Here is a 16520-nt window from a genome sequence, read left to right as displayed (position 1 = left end):
CTCTCTCCTGTTTATGTCTCCCTCCATCTCTCTCTTTCTCTCTCTCTCTCTCTCTGTCTCTCTCACGCTCTCAGACTGTTTCTGCCTCTCAGGTCTGGAGTCTTGTGTCGGGGACAGGAAACCAGAATCGGGGCTGTTTCCGGGTTGCAAACCGGCCCAGGCAAGTGAGGGGCTGGGCCGGTGATGGGGAAACAGTCACTCTTTGGGGTTTTTACTGGGGTGCCCCATTAACTGGCATGAAGCTGGGAGGGCCAATCATAGGCCTTCCAGCCTGAGGGAAGCAGCAGGCTGCAGTGGAGGGTAAGTAACTGAGAGGGCGCTTCAACAGATGCAGTAGCCAGGCCAACACTGAGGGTGCCTGGAAGTCCTCCGCAGGGCAGCCTTTGGCTGCACCTGCACCCACACCCAGGCAGGCAGGGAGGGAGGGAGGGCCTCTAGGCCTGCCTAGAGAGCTGGAATCCCCTCCAGACAGATACATTTTCCCCTGTCGCTTCCCTGTTGAAGTGCCCTCTCAGTTATTTACCCTCTACTGCAGTCTTCCTCCTCAGAAATGGGGCCAGGAAACTGGCATATCGGCTGGCGTCAGTATATTTGGGCCCCGTTCACCTCTGTTCCTGCCCTTGCTGGGGCCAAAATTTCAGCCCTCAGTCTCTGTTTCTCTTTCTCACTCACTGTTTTCTCTCTCTCTCTCTTTCTCTGCTATCTCGTACTCTCTGTCACTCAATATCTGTATCTCGCTGTCACTCACTCTTTCTTTTTCTCACGCTCTCTACTTTCTCGCTCTATTATCTGACTCTCTCTCTTTCTCTCTCTCTGTCTCGCTCTCTCGCTCTCTGTCTCTCCTCTCTGTCTCTCTCACTGTCTCTCTCTCTTTCTCTCTCTGTCACTCTCTTTCTCTGTTTGTCTCTATCTTTCTCATCGTCTCTCTCCTTCTCTCCCTCTCTCCCTGTCTCTCTCTCTTCCTGACTATCTATCTCACTCTCTGTCTCTCTCCGTCTCTCACCGTCTTTCTGTCTTTCTCTCTCTCCCCTTGTCTCTATCTCCCCGTCTCTCTCTCTCTCTCTCTCCATATCTCTCCATCTCTCTCTCTGCCACTTTCTCCTTGTCATTCTCTCTCTGTCTCTCTCCATTTCTCTCTGTTTCTCTTCCTGTCTTTCTCTCTCTCCCCTTGTCTCTCTCACTCCCGATATCTCTTTATCTCTCCCCGTCTTTCTCTCTCTCTCTCTCTCTCTCTCTCATTCTTTGCCACATCTCTCTCGCTGTTTCCTGTCTCCCTCTCTCTCTCTTTCTATCTCACTCTGCATCTCTCTGTCTGTGTACTGCACTTTGATATAAACAGGCCATGTACAATGCAGAAAATTTAGAGGGATCACTGCTCCAATCTCTCTCTCTCCCCATCTGCACCGCTTTTCCTCATTTTCTCTCTCTTTCTTCATGTGTGTCTCCTCTCTCCCCATGTATGTCTTTCTCCATCTCTTCTCCCTCGTTCTTTCTTTCCCCACATGTGTCTCTCCCTCTCTTCTCTCTCTCTCCCCCATGTTATGTCTTTCTCCCTCTCCTCTCCATGTGTCTCACTCCTGCTTGTTTCCCTTGCTCTCTCTCTCCCCATGTGTGTCTCTCTCCCTCTCTTCTCTCCCTCTCCCTCTCCCATGTGTGTCTCTCTCCCTCTCATCTCTCCCTCTCTCTCCCCATGTGTGTCTCTCTCCCTCTCTTCTCTCCCTCTCCCATGTGTGTCTCTCTCGCTCTCTTCTCTCTCTCTCTCCCATGTGTGTCTCCCACCCTCTCTTCTCTCTCTCTCTCCCATGTGTGTCTCTCTCCCTCTCGCTCCCCATGTGTGTCTCTCTCCCTCTCTTCTCTCCCTCTCCCTCTCCCTCTCCCATGTGTGTCTCTCTCGCTCTCTTCTCTCTCTCTCTCCCATGTGTGACTCTCTCCCTCTCTTCTCTCTCTCTCTCCCATGTGTGTCTCTCTCCCTCTCTTCTCTCCCTCTCCCATGTGTGTCTCCCTCCCTCTCTTCTCTCTCTCTCTCCCATGTGTGTCTCTCTCCCTCTCTCTCCCCATGTGTGTCTCTCTCCCTCTCTTCTCTCCCTCTCCATCTCCCATGTGTGTCTCTCTCCCTCTCTCTCCCCATGTGTGTCTCTCTCCCTCTCCTCTCCCTCTCCCATCTATGTCTCTCTCCCTCTCTTCTCTCCCTCTCCCTCTCCCATGTGTGTCTCTCTCCCTCTCTCTCCCCATGTGTGTGTCTCTCCCTCTCTTCTTTCCCTCTCTCTCTCCCATGTGTGTCTCTCTCCCTCTCTTCTCTCTCTCTCTCTCCCCATGTGTGTCTCTCTCCCTCTCTTCTCTCCCTCTCTCTCCCCATGTGTGTCTCTCTCCCTCTCTCTCCCCATGTGTGTCTCTCTCCCTCTCTTCTCTCCCTCTCTCTCCCCATGTGTGTCTCTCTCCCCATGTGTGTCTCTCTCCCTCTCTCTCCCCATGTGTGTCTCTCTCCCTCTCTTCTCTCCCTCTCTCTCCCCATGTGTGTCTCTCTCCCCATGTGTGTCTCTCTCCCTCTCTCTCCCCATGTGTGTCTCTCTCCCTCTCTCTCCCCATGTGTGTCTCTCTCCCTCTCTTCTCTCCCTCTCTCTCCCCATGTGTGTCTCTCTCCCTCTCTTCTCTCCCTCTCTCTCCCCATGTGTGTCTCTCTCCCCATGTGTGTCTCTCTCCCTCTCTCTCCCCATGTGTGTCTCTCTCCCTCTCTTCTCTCCCTCTCTCTCCCCATGTGTGTCTCTCTCCCCATGTGTGTCTCTCTCCCTCTCTCTCCCCATGTGTGTCTCTCTCCCTCTCTCTCCCCATGTGTATCTCTCTCCCTCTCTCTCTCTCCCTCCTCTCGCTTTGCGGGTAACCAGTTTCCCCTATTTTCTCCCCACTGTGTGTATTAACCTTGCCGTGCCCTGCAGTCCCCAGGAAAGTAGCTGCTGTGCTGAGAGAAGTGTAGTGGATGGAGAACAGCTGCCCTGCCCCCACCCGAGCAGCTTCCGCCTGGCACCAGCACTGGGCCTGTGCACTCAGCTGGGACCAGGGGCCTCTTTAAATAAAGGCTTCACTCAGTCTTAAACCAAACACGCACCAACTTGTTGTTCATGCTTGAGAAAGGAACACGCTGTTCTGATACAGCTCCTGTTACTTAAAGGAATTCTCCGCTTTGGGTGACAGAAATAAAATAACAATCCTGAGGCAGAGAGGGGACTAAGAAGGCCTCGTCTCTCTGATCGGGGGACTCGTCAGGGGGCGGTCAGTGAGTTAGATGCTGACCTTTCACCCTTTGTATTTTTATGGGACAGTGTAGAGGGAGCTTTACTCTGTATCTAACCCCCGTTTTTTTTTATGTCGAGGGGGCCTTTATACCCCGGGCCCCTTTTATATATTTTATGTCGAGGGGGCCTTTATTCCTCAGGCCCCCTTTATATACACACTTATATTTTTAAAATAACTTTATTAAAACCAGATAAATAAACAAAAAAAAAAACTCAAATTAAAATGCCATTCTCGGCGTCGACGATGCACTCCAGTCCCTGCGGTGCCCACCGGTCGCGGAAGGCCTCAAGCGTTCCGGCGGACACCGCATGCTCCTTTTCCAGGGACACCCGGGCGCGAACGTAACCGCGGAAGAGGGGCAGGCAATCGGGGAGGACGGACCCCCCGACGGCCCGCAACCTGGACCTGTGAATTGCCACCTTGGCCAGGCCCAGGAGCAGACCGACGAGGAGATCCTCCTCCCGGCCCAAGCCCCTCCGCACCGGGTGCCCAAAGATCAGGAGCGTGGGACTGAAGTGCAGCCAGAATTTGAGGAGCAGTCCCTTCAGATACTCAAATAGGGGCTGCAACCTCGCACACTCCATATAAATGTGGAACACGGACTCGTCCAGGCCGCAGAAAGTACAGCTGGCCTGGGAGTCCGTGAACCTACTTAAAAGCCTATTGCACGGGACTGCTCTGTGCAGCACCCTCCACCCCAGGTCCCCGATGTAAAGGGGGAAGACTCCCGCGTAGAGAGACCTCCATCGGGGTTTCCCCTCGCCGCCAGATGGCAACGCGGACCGCCAGGGCGTGTCCGGCCGGCTGACGAGGGCGAGGAAGTGGAGAGTGTGCAGGAGCAGCCCATACAGGAAACCCCTCCGCGCCGATTGGAATGGCACGGAGGGCATTTCCGAGAGGCGGCTCGGGTTGTGCGGGACCGGCTCCCGAGGAGGGTTTCGGGGCCTGGGTCCGATGAGCAGTTCCGGCCGAGCGGGGGTCAGCTCGGCCGGGATCGCTCCGCACTCCCGAGCCCCCTCGCCACCCGCAGTGAGGGGCGTCCCGGGGGTTTCGGCTACTCCTCCGCCCGCCGGACCGTCCCCGGAGTCGGCCGCCCATCTAACCCCGTGCTGTGCCTGTCCTGGGAGTGTTTGATGGGGACAGTGTAGAGGGAGCTTTACTCTGTATCTAACCCCCGTGCTGTTCCTGTCCTGGGAGTGTTTGATGGGGACAGTGTAGAGGGAGCTTTACACTGTATCTAACCCCCGTGCTGTACCTGTCCTGGGAGTGTTTGATGGGGACAGTGTAGAGGGAGCTTTACACTGTATCTAACCCCGTGCTGTTCCTGTCCTGGGAGTGTTTGATGGGGACAGTGTAGAGGGAGCTTTACACTGTATCTAACCCCGTGCTGTTCCTGTCCTGGGAGTGTTTGATGGGGACAGTGTAGAGGGAGCTTTAATCTGTATCTAACCCCGTGCTGTGCCTGTCCTGGGAGTGTTTGATGGGGACAGTGTAGAGGGAGCTTTACTCTGTATCTAACCCCGTGCTGTTCCTGTCCTGGGAGTGTTTGATGGGGACAGTGTAGAGGGAGCTTTACTCTGTATCTAACCCCGTGCTGTTCCTGTCCTGGGAGTGTTTGATGGGGACAGTGTAGAGGGAGCTTTACTCTGTATCTCACCCCGTGCTGTACCTGTCCTGGGAGTGTTTGATGGGGACAGTGTAGAGGGAGATTTACTCTGTATCTAACCCCGTGCTGTACCTGTCCTGGGAGTGTTTGATGGGGACAGTGTAGAGGGAGCTTTACTCTGTATCTAACCCCGTTGTGTGTAGTTACTGTCTGGAGTGCTGTCGGAAACTGTAAGCTGCCTGGTGTCCCTGTGGGCCTGTCGGGAACTCAAGGGTGTTGTTGAGCTGCTGTAAATAGTTTCCTTATTGTGTTCGGTGTCTGGCTCAGGCTGATAAAGGAGCCATAAATCTCTCAAGAGAGGTTTGCTTTCCCAGCCTCTCCTGCTGGAGGCCTTGCCCGGTTGCCGGGCAACGGGTTCAGGCCATGCCTCTTGGCTCTCTTGGCACTGCGCGCTGGTGACACCGTGTGTGTGTGTGTGTGTGTGTGTCAGCGCTCAGGGGGTGGGCAGGGTGTTTGACTGTGGGGGGCTTCACCTCCCAGCTCCCGATCCTGTCCTCACCCGATCTCCTGCTGGCAGCAGTTACTGGCTAGGCATCCAGAGCAGCATTCCGGGACGTTTTCCGTCCCACACGAACCTCGGAGCCTCCGGTCTGGCCTGCACGTGACCCCAGACCCAGAGCAATGTGGTCGACTCTTAACTGCCCTCTGAAATGGCCAAGCAAGCCACTCGGTTGTCAAGGGCAATGAGGGATGGGCAACAAATGCCCAGACGACGTCCACATCCCATGAAAGGATAATAAAAAAACACTGAAATCAACACATCCCAGGGTCAGGAATGGAACCTGGGCTGGAATACTGACATTTATATCTCGAGGACGAGAAGCCATGCTTCAGCTGTACAAAACCCTGGTTAGACCACACCTGGAGAACTCTGAGCAGTTCTGGGCAGCACACCTTAGCAAAGACAGATAGGCCTCGGAGGGAGTGCAGTGTAGATTTACCAGAATGGCACCAGGACTCCAAGGGTTAAATTACGAGGAGAGTTTACACAAACTAGCGTTGTATCCCCTGGAATTTGGAAGGTTACGGGGTGATTTGATTGAACTTTACAAGATATCAAGGGGAACAGAGTAAAGAGAGAGAGAAACTATTTCTACTGTTTGGGGAGTCGAGGACTGGGGGGCAAAGTCTGAATATTCGAGCCAGAGCTTTCACAGTGAAATTAGGAAACATTTCTACACACAGAGGGCGGTCGAAGCTTGGAATTCTCTTCCGCAAATGGCAATTGATTCTCGATCAATTATTAATTATAAATCTGAGATTGATAGATTTTTGTTAACTTAAGGTATGAAGGGATATGGGGCAAAGGCAGGTATGTGGAGTTAGGTCACGGATCAGCCCTGATCTAATTGAAAGTCCGAATAGGCTCGAGGGGCTGAATGGCCTCCTCCTGTCCCTGTGTAACAGGCTCGAGGGGCTGAATGGCCTCCTCCTGTCCCTGGTGTGGAGCGAAGTGCCAATCCTAGCCCCTCTCTCGCCGTTCCGCAGCTAGGATCAGTACGGACAGCAGGCAGTGCAATGGGATCTGGGCCACTTGCTGCACTGTGGGCCTCAGTACCAATTTTTTAGGCTCTATTCGTTGTTGAACTGCCCGAAACTCCTGTATCACCGGCAGACAGCGCCTCCTGGAGCTTGTTGTCATCAACTGCGAGCTCTCCGTGCCTGCCACTCCATCGACTGACAGTTCCCTGACTCCTACATGGGCAGTCCTTCACTGACTCTCTCTGGCTCCCTATCTGCCGCTCTCTCTCACTCTGTCTCTCTCAGTTTCTTTCCCTGACTGCTCTGTCTCTGTCTCTCTGTCCCTCTCTGTCTATCCCCTTCTCCCCTTCTCCCTCTCTATCTCTGTTATTCTGTCTCTATCCCTATTTCTGTCCCTCTGTCTCTCTCTCTCTCGCTCTGTCTTCCTCTCTCTGTCAGTGTCTCTCTTTCTCCGGCTCTCTCTCTCCCCCTCTCCCCTTTCTCTGTCTCTCTCTCCGTCTCTCCCAATTTCTCTTCCCCTCTCTGTCTGTCTGCCTCTCTCTGCCTCACTTGCTTTCTGTCTCTGACTCTCCCTCGCTCTTTGGCTGTCCCACTTTCTCTATCTATCTCTCTCTGTGTCTCCCTGTTTTCTCCCCATCTTCCTCTGCACATCTCACCCTCCCTCTCCCTCTCTCTCTTTGTCACTCTCTCTCTCTCTTTGTCTCTTCTCTCTTTGTTTCTCTCCCTCTCTCTTCCCCTCCTCCCTGTGTCTCTCTCTCTCTCTCTCTCAGTCTCCTTCTCTCTCCCTGCCACGTGACTTGCCCGACTCTGTGTACTGACTCTGCTTTGCTCCAGAGACTGTGAAACCCAGGTGGAGTCTCACAGTTCCGTCAGACTGTCTCGCTGCTGCCAGCTTCTCAGGCACTGAAGGTGACCTTATTTGTTTGTGGTGAAGGAGCTTGATTCCTCGGGGTGTGGGGGGGGGGGAGGTGGAAACTGGCTCCGCGCTGTATGCGGGAGCGGGGTAGGAGGGGAGGGGGAGTTTAAATGAGGGGCACTGAACCCTGACCTTCACTAACTTGGCAACACATCCGTCCCACGATGTTGTCTGCACCAAAGGCGCAAAACCGAGACGCCGGCATGGTTCAGAGGCTGAGTGGCACTCCTTGTGTGGGCCTAAGCCCCAAACACAGAACAGGAAGAGCCCAGTCTGTAATGGGTCCGCTGATCACAGCCAGTAAAAGTTGGGGGGGGTGGGGTAGGGAGGGGGAAGGGCTAAAATTTGACGCCAAGGGAACCTGGGCCGGTGAAAGAAAATAAAGATTGGCAGGTTCCTGTTCCCGACCAAGCTCGCTGCAGAGATTGTGGCATGGTGCAAGAGCAGAAGCAGTGACAGCTGTGGTGCTCCCCATGGCCAAATATCAGCCAGTCACTTTCGGCGCACTTGGGTGAGGCATCGAAGGGCAGGGGCATTGGAATGAACAGGGAGGAGGTGGGTGAGAGGGTGAATCCTCTCTGATAGGAACAGGCTGCCCAGTGTCTGACTGTAACTGGGAAGAGGTGGGTGAGAGGGTTAATCCCCTCCGATAGGAACAGGCTGCCCGGTGTCTGACTGTAACTGGGAAGAGGTGGGTGAGAGGGTTAATCCTCTCTGATAGGAACAGGCTGCCCAGTGTCTGACTGTAACTGGGAAGAGGTGGGTGAGAGGGTTAATCCCCTCCGATAGGAACAGGCTGCCCGGTGTCTGACTGTAACTGGGAAGAGGTGGGTGAGAGGGTTAACCCCCTCCGATAGGAACAGGCTGCCCGGTGTCTGACTGTAACTGGGGACAGGTGGGTGAGAGGATTAATCCACTCCGATAGGAACAGGCTGCCCGGTGTCTGACTGTTACTGGGAAGAGGTGGGTGAGAGGGTTATTTCTCTCTGATAGGAACAGGCTGCCCGGTGTCTGACTGCAACTGGGAACAGGTGAGTGAGAGGGTTAATCCCCTCCAATAGGAACAGGCTGCCTGGTGTCTGACTGTAACTGGGAAGAGGTGGGTGAGAGGGTGAATCCCCTCCGATGGGAACAGGCTGCCTGGTGTCTGACTGTAACTGGGAAGAGGTGGGTGAGAGGATTAATCCCCTCCGATAGGAACAGGCTGCCCGGTGTCTGACTGTAACTGGGAAGAGGTGGGTGAGAGGGTTAATCCTCTCTGATAGGAACAGGCTGCCCGGTGTCTGACGAACTGGGAAGAGGTGGGTGAGAGGGTGAATCCCCTCCAATAGGAACAGGCTGCCCGGTGTCTGACGAACTGGGAAGAGGTGGGTGAGAGGGTGAATCCCCTCCGATAGGAACAGGCTGCCCGGTGTCTGACTGTAACTGGGAAGATGTGGGTGAGAGGGATAATCCCCTCCAATAGGAACAGGCTGCCCCATGTCTGACTGTAACTGGGAAGAGGTGGGTGAGAGGGTGAATCCCCTCCGATGGGAACAGGCTGCCCGGTGTCTGACTGTAACTGGGAAGAGGTGGGTGAGAGGATTAATCCCCTCCGTTGGGAACAGGCTGCGTGGTGTCTGACTGTAACTGGGAAGATGTGGGTGAGAGAGTGAATCCCCTCCGATGGGAACAGGCTGCCTGGTGTCTGACTGTAACTGGGAAGAGGTGGGTGAGAGGGTTAATCCCCTCCGATAGGAACAGGCTGCCTGGTGTCTGACTGTAACTGGGAAGATGTGGGTGAGAGGGTGAATCCCCTATGATAGGAACAGGCTGGCCGGTGTCTGACTGTAACTGGGAAGAGGTGGGTGAGAGGGTTAATCCCCTCCGATCGGAGCAGGCTGCCCGGTGTCTGACTGTAACTGGGAAGAGGTGGGTGAGAGTGTTAATCCCCTCCGATAGGAACAGGCTGCCCGGTGTCTGACTGTAACTGGGAAGAGGTGGGTGAGAGGGTTAATCCCCTCCGATAGGAACAGGCTGCCTGGTGTCTGACTGTAACTGGGAAGATGTGGGTGAGAGGGTTAATCCCCTCCGATAGGAACAGGCTGCCTGGTGTCTGACTGTAACTGGGAAGATGTGGGTGAGAGGGTGAATCCCCTATGATAGGAACAGGCTGCCCGGTGTCTGACTGTAACTGGGAAGAGGTGGGTGAGAGGGTTAATCCCCTCCAATAGGAACAGGCTGCCCAGTGTCTGACTGTAACTGGGAAGAGGTGGGTGAGAGGGTTAATCCCCTCCGATAGGAACAGGCTGCCCGGTGTCGGACTGTCACACTGACCAGTCAGTGGGCAGATATCACCCTGAGGGAGAGGGACTGATGGACACCAGTCAGTGTACAGATATCACCCTGAGAGAGAGAGGGACTGAGAGACACCAGTCTGTGTACAGATATCACCTGAGAGAGAGGGACTGAGAGACACCAGTCAGTGTACAGATATCACCCTGAGAGAGAGGGACTGAGAGACACCAGTCAGTGTACAGATATCTCCCTGAGAGAGAGGGGACTGAGAGACACCAGTCAGTGTACAGATATCACCTGAGAGAGAGGGACTGAGAGACACCAGTCAGTGTACAGATATCACCCTGAGAGAGAGGGACTGAGAGACACCAGTCAGTGTACAGATATCACCTGAGAGAGAGGGACTGAGAGACACCAGTCTGTGTACAGATATCACCTGAGAGAGAGGGACTGAGAGACACCAGTCAGTGTACAGATATCACCCTGAGAGAGAGGGGACTGAGAGACACCAGTCTGTGTACAGATATCACCTGAGAGAGAGGGACTGAGAGACACCAGTCAGTGTACAGATATCACCCTGAGAGAGAGGGGACTGAGAGACACCAGTCTGTGTACAGATATCACCTGAGAGAGAGGGACTGAGAGACACCAGTCAGTGTACAGATATCACCCTGAGAGAGAGGGGACTGAGAGACACCAGTCAGTGTACAGATATCACCCTGAGAGAGAGGGGACTGAGAGACACCAGTCAGTGTGCAGATTAATGTTGGAGACAAAGGCAATAATTATAAGTGCAAAACTATCTCTGTCTTGTTCAGATTCCTCTCTGTCCTGTGTCTGGAAGTTTGGACACAGTGAATGATGAATCAAGACGTTTCTATTTAAAGCAGCTCCTGGTGTCAGATTTGCAAAGCGAGTCATTGGGAGTGAATGTCAATATTGCTGTTTAATGTTGCCGCCTCATTCCTGGTGCCTTTCTGTTCACAACTGCCGAAGTAACATCAATCGCTTTCGAATTTATTGCATCACTCACCGCACAGAATTAAACCGATCCTGGAGAACAGGTGCAAGGCAATACTCAAACCCCTTCCCATTCACTCCCATTGTACACAATCCCAATGGACCCAAACCCCTTCCCATTCACTCCCATTGTACACAATCCCAATGGACTCAAACCCCTTCCCATTCACTCCCATTGTACACAATCCCAATGGATCCAAACCCCTTCCCATTCACTCCCATTGTACACAATCCCAATGGACCCAAACCCCTTCCCATTCACTCCCATTGTACACAATCCCAATGGACCCAAACCCCTTCCCATTCACTCCCATTGTACACAATCCCAATGGACTCAAACCCCTTCCCATTCACTCCCATTGTACACAATCCCAATGGATCCAAACCCCTTCCCATTCACTCCCATTGTACACAATCCCAATGGACTCAAACCCCTTCCCATTCACTCTCATTGTACACAATCCCAATGGACCCAAACCCCTTCCCATTCACTCTCATTGTACACAATCCCAATGGACCCAAACCCCTTCCCATTTACTCCCATTGTACACAATCCCAATGGACCCAAACACCTTCCCATTCACTCCCATTGTACACAATCCCAATGGACCCAAACCCCTTCCCATTCACTCCCATTGTACACAATCCCAATGGACCCAAACCCCTTCCCATTCACTCCCATTGTACACAATCCCAATGGACCCAAACCCCTTCCCATTTACTCCCATTGTACACAATCCCAATGGACCCAAACACCTTCCCATTCACTCCCATTGTACACAATCCCAATGGACCCAAACCCCTTCCCATTCACTCCCATTGTACACAATCCCAATGGACCCAAACCCCTTCCCATTCACTCCCATTGTACACAATCCCAATGGACCCAAACCCCTTCCCATTTACTCCCATTGTACACAATCCCAATGGACCCAAACACCTTCCCATTCACTCCCATTGTACACAATCCCAATGGACCCAAACCCCTTCCCATTCACTCCCATTGTGCACAATCCCAATGGACCCAAACCCCTTCCCATTCACTCCCATTGTACACATTCCCAATGGACCCAACCACCTTCCCATTCACTCCCATTGTGCACAATCCCAATGGACCCAAACCCCTTCCCATTCATTGCCATTGTACACAATCCCAAAGGACCCAAACCCCTTCCCATTCATTGCCATTGTACACAATCCCAAAGGACCCAAACCGCTTCCCATTCACTCCCATTGTACACATTCCCAATGGACCCAAACACCTTCCCATTCGCTCCCATTGTACACAATCCCAATGGACCCAAACCCCTTCCCATTCATTGCCATTGTACACAATCCCAAAGGACCCAAACCCCTTCCCATTCATTGCCATTGTACACAATCCCAAAGGACCCAAACCGCTTCCCATTCACTCCCATTGTACACATTCCCAATGGACCCAAACCCCTTCCCATTCACTCCCATTGTACACAATCCCAATGGACCCAAACCCCTTCCCATTCACTCCCATTGTACACATTCCCAATGGACCCAACCACCTTCCCATTCACTCCCATTGTGCACAATCCCAATGGACCCAAACCCCTTCCCATTCATTGCCATTGTACACAATCCCAAAGGACCCAAACCGCTTCCCATTCACTCCCATTGTACACATTCCCAATGGACCCAACCACCTTCCCATTCACTCCCATTGTGCACAATCCCAATGGACCCAAACCCCTTCCCATTCATTGCCATTGTACACAATCCCAAAGGACCCAAACCCCTTCCCATTCATTGCCATTGTACACAATCCCAAAGGACCCAAACCATTCACTCCCATTGTACACATTCCCAATGGACCCAAACACCTTCCCATTCGCTCCCATTGTACACAATCCCAATAGACCCAAACCCCTTCCCATTCATTGCCATTGTACACAATCCCAAAGGACCCAAACCCCTTCCCATTCATTGCCATTGTACACAATCCCAAAGGACCCAAACCCCTTCCCATTCACTCCCATTGTACACAATCCCAATGGACCCAAACCCCTTCCCATTCATTCCCATTGTACACTATCCCAATGGACCCAAACCCCTTCCCATTCACTCCCATTGTACACAATCCCAATGGACCCAAACCCCTTCCCATTCATTCCCATTGTACACAATCCCAATGGACCCAAACCCCTTCCCATTCATTCCCATTGTACACAATCCCAATGGACTCAAATCCCTTCCCATTCATTCCCATTGTACTCAATCCCAATGGACCCAAACCCCTTCCCATTCACTCCCATTGTACACAATCCCAATGGACCCAAACCCCTTCCCATTCATTCCCATTGTACACTATCCCAATGGACCCAAACCCCTTCCCATTCACTCCCATTGTACACTATCCCAATGGACTCAAACCCCTTCCCATTCACTCCCATTGTACACAATCCCAATGGACCCAAACCCCTTCCCATTCACTCCCATTGTACACAATCCCAATGAACACTATCCCTTTCCATTGTTGCTGCAGTTGAACGCCAGTCTCTTTGGTTTTCTGATGTAATGATTTACCTTTCTTTCTTTTTTGTATGCAGACTGCAACAGCCTGAGCTACCATGGCAACCGAGCTCCAGGAGATCCAGATCACCGAGGCAAAGCCCCTGCTACCTGGGCAGGACCAGGCCAAGGTGAGATCCTCCCCCAAATGAGTAACCACGGGAATTTTTTTTAGAATTAGAACATTACAGCTCAGTACAGGCCCTTCGGCCCTCGATGTTGCGCCGACCTGTGAAACCATCTGACCTACACTATTCCATTTTCATCCATTTGTCTATCCAATGACCACTTAAATGCCCTTAAAGTTGGCGAGTCTACTACTGCTGTAGGCAGGGCGTTCCACGCACCTACTACTCTCTGAGTAAAGAAACTACCTCTGACATCTGTCCTATATCTATCACCCCTCAACTTAAAGCTATGTCCCCTCGTGTTTGCCATCACCATCCGAGGAAAAAAACTCTCACTATCCACCCTATCTAACCCTCTGATTATCTTATATGTCTCTATTAAGTCACCTCTCCTCCTCCTTCTCTCCAACGAAAACAACCCCAAGTCCCTCAGCCTTTCCTCGTAAGACCTTCCCTCCATACCAGGCAACATCCTAGTAAATCTCCTCTGCACCCTTTCCAAAGCTTCGACATCCTTCCTATAATGCGGTGACCAGAACTGCACGCAATACTCCAGGTGCGGTCTCACCAGAGTTTTGTACAGCTGCAGCATGACATCGTGGCTCCGAAACTCGATCCCCCTACTAATAAAAGCTAACACACCATATGCCTTCTTAACAGCCCTATTAACCTGGGTAGCAACCTTCAGGGATTTATGCACCTGGACACCAAGATCTCTCTGTTCATCTACACTACCAAGAATCTTCCCATTAGCCCAGTACTCTGCATTCCTGTTACTCCTTCCAAAGTGAATCACCTCGCACTTTTCCGCATTAAACTCCATTTGCCATCTCTCAGCCCAGCTCTGCAGCCTATCTATGTCCCTCTGTACCCTACAACATCCTTCGGCACTATCCACAACTCCACCGACCTTAGTGTCATCCGCAAATTTACTAACCCACCCTTCTACACCCTCTTCCAGGTCATTTATAAAAATGACAAACAGCAGTGGCCCCAAAAGAGATCCTTGCGGTACACCACCAGTAACTAAACTCCAGGATGAACATTTGCCATCAACCACCACCCTCTGTCTTCTTTCAGCTAGCCAATTTCTTATCCAAAGCTCTAAATCACCTTCAACCCCATACTTCCGTATTTTCTGCAATAGCCTACCATGGGGAACCTTATCAAACGCCTTACTGAAATCCATATACACCACATCCACTGCTTTACCCTCATCCACCTGTTTGGTCACCTTCTCGAAAAACTCAATAAGGTTTGTGAGGCACGACCTACCCTTCACAAAACCGTGCTGACTATCGCTAATGAACTTATTCTTTTCAAGATGATTATAAATCCTGTCTCTTATAACCTTTTCCAACATTTTACCCACAACCGAAGTAAGGCTCACAGGTCTATAATTACCAGGGCTGTCTCTACTCCCCTTCTTGAACAAGGGGACAACATTTGCTATCCTCCAGTCTTCCGGCACTATTCCTGTCGACAATGACGACATAAAGATCAAGGACAAAGGCTCTGAAATCTACTCCCTAGCTTCCCAGAGAATCCTAGGATAAATCCCATCTGGCCCAGGGGACTTATCTATTTTCACACTTTCCAAAATTGATAACACCTCCTCCTTGTGAACCTCAATCCCATCTAGCCTAGTAGCCTGAATCTCAGTATTCTCCTCGACAACATTTTCTTTCTCTACTGTAAATACTGACGCAAAATATTCATTTAACACTTCCCCTATCTCCTCTGATTCCACACACAACTTCCCACTACTATCCTTGATTGGCCCTAATCTAACTTTTATTCCTGATATACCTATAGAAAGCCTTAGGGTTTTCCCTGATCCTATCCGCCAATTACTTCTCGTGTCCTCTCCTTGCTCTTCTTAGCTCTCCCTTTAGATCCTTCCTGGCTAGCTTGTAACTCTCAAGCGCCCTAACTGAGCCTACATGTCTCATCCTAACTTAAGCCTTCTTCTTCCTCTTGACAAGCGCTTCAACTTCTTTAGTAAACCACGGCTCCCTCGCTCGACAACTTCCTCCCTGCCTCACAGGTACATACTTATCAAGGACACGCAGTAGCTGCTCCTTGAATAAGCTCCACATTTCGATTGTGCCCATCCCCTGCAGTTTCCTTCCCCATCCTACGCATCCTAAATCTTGCCTAATCGCATCATAATTTCCTTTCCCCCAGCTATAATTCTTGCCCTGCGGTATATACCTGTCCCTGCCCATCGCTAAGGTAAACCTAACCGAATTGTGATCACTATCGCCAAAGTGCTCACCTACATCTAAATCTAACACCTGGCCGGGTTCATTACCCAGTACCAAATCCAATGTGGCATCGCCCCTGGTTGGCCTGTCTACATACTGTGTCAGAAAACCCTCCTGCACACACTGGACAAAAACTGACTCATCTAAAGTACTCGACCTATAGTATTTCCAGTCGATATTTGGAAAGTTAAAGTCCCCCATAACAACTACCCTGTCACTCTCGCTCCTGTCGAGAATCATCTTCGCTATCCTTTCCTCTACATCTCTGGAACTATTTGGAGGTCTATAAAAGACTTCCAACAGGGTGACCTCACCTCTCCTGTTTCTAACCTTGGCCCATACTACCTCAGTAGCCGAGTCCTCAAACGTCCTTTCTGTCGCTGTAATACTCTCCTTGATTAACAATGCCACACCCCTCCCTCTTTTACCATCTTCTCTGTTCTTACTGAAACATCTAAATCCCAGAACCTGCAACATCCATTCCTGCCCCTGCTCTACCCATGTCTCCGAAATGGCCACTACATCGAGATCCCAGGTACCAACCCATGCTGCAAGCTCACCCACCTTATTCCGGATGCTCCTGGCGTTGAAGTAGACACACTTTAAACCAAGTTCTTGCTTGCCAGTGCCCTCTTGCGTCCTTGTAACCTTATCCCTGACCTCACTACTCTCAACATCCTGTACACTGGAACTACAATTTAGGTTCCCATTCCCCTGCTGAATTAGTTTAAACCCCCCCGAAGAGCACTAGCAAATCTCCCCCCCCAGGATATTGGTACCCCTCTGGTTCAGGTGAAGACCATCCTGTTTGTAGAGGTCCCACCTACCCCAGAAAGAGCCCCAATTATCCAGGAAACCAAAACCCTCCCTCCTACACCATCCCTGCAGCCACGTGTTCAACTCCTCTCTCTCCCTATTCCTCGCTTCGCTAT

At 51.7% G+C, this 16520-nt stretch overlaps 1 protein-coding gene across 3 annotated transcripts in view; it reads left to right on the top strand.

Annotated features, from left to right (window-relative positions):
- The window catches only part of ndrg2 (NDRG family member 2), a 116363-nt gene that overhangs the window by 37200 nt on the left and 62643 nt on the right, over window positions 1-16520 (top strand). For 2 of the 3 annotated variants that reach the window (XM_068014455.1, XM_068014453.1), the window contains exon 3: window positions 13232-13324. In XM_068014455.1, the coding sequence (XP_067870556.1) occupies window positions 13253-13324 (72 nt within the window). In that variant the 5' untranslated portion in view covers window positions 13232-13252. Of the gene's footprint in view, window positions 1-6686; window positions 7349-13231; window positions 13325-16520 lie in introns of those variants that run through there. The other variant, XM_068014454.1, reaches the window with a different exon arrangement.

This window comes from Heterodontus francisci, chromosome 34 (assembly GCF_036365525.1).
Source record: "Heterodontus francisci isolate sHetFra1 chromosome 34, sHetFra1.hap1, whole genome shotgun sequence".
Lineage (NCBI taxonomy): Eukaryota > Metazoa > Chordata > Chondrichthyes > Heterodontiformes > Heterodontidae > Heterodontus > Heterodontus francisci.
Note: the sequence above shows the minus strand (reverse complement) of the source record. Positions and strands in the feature narration are given on the sequence as shown.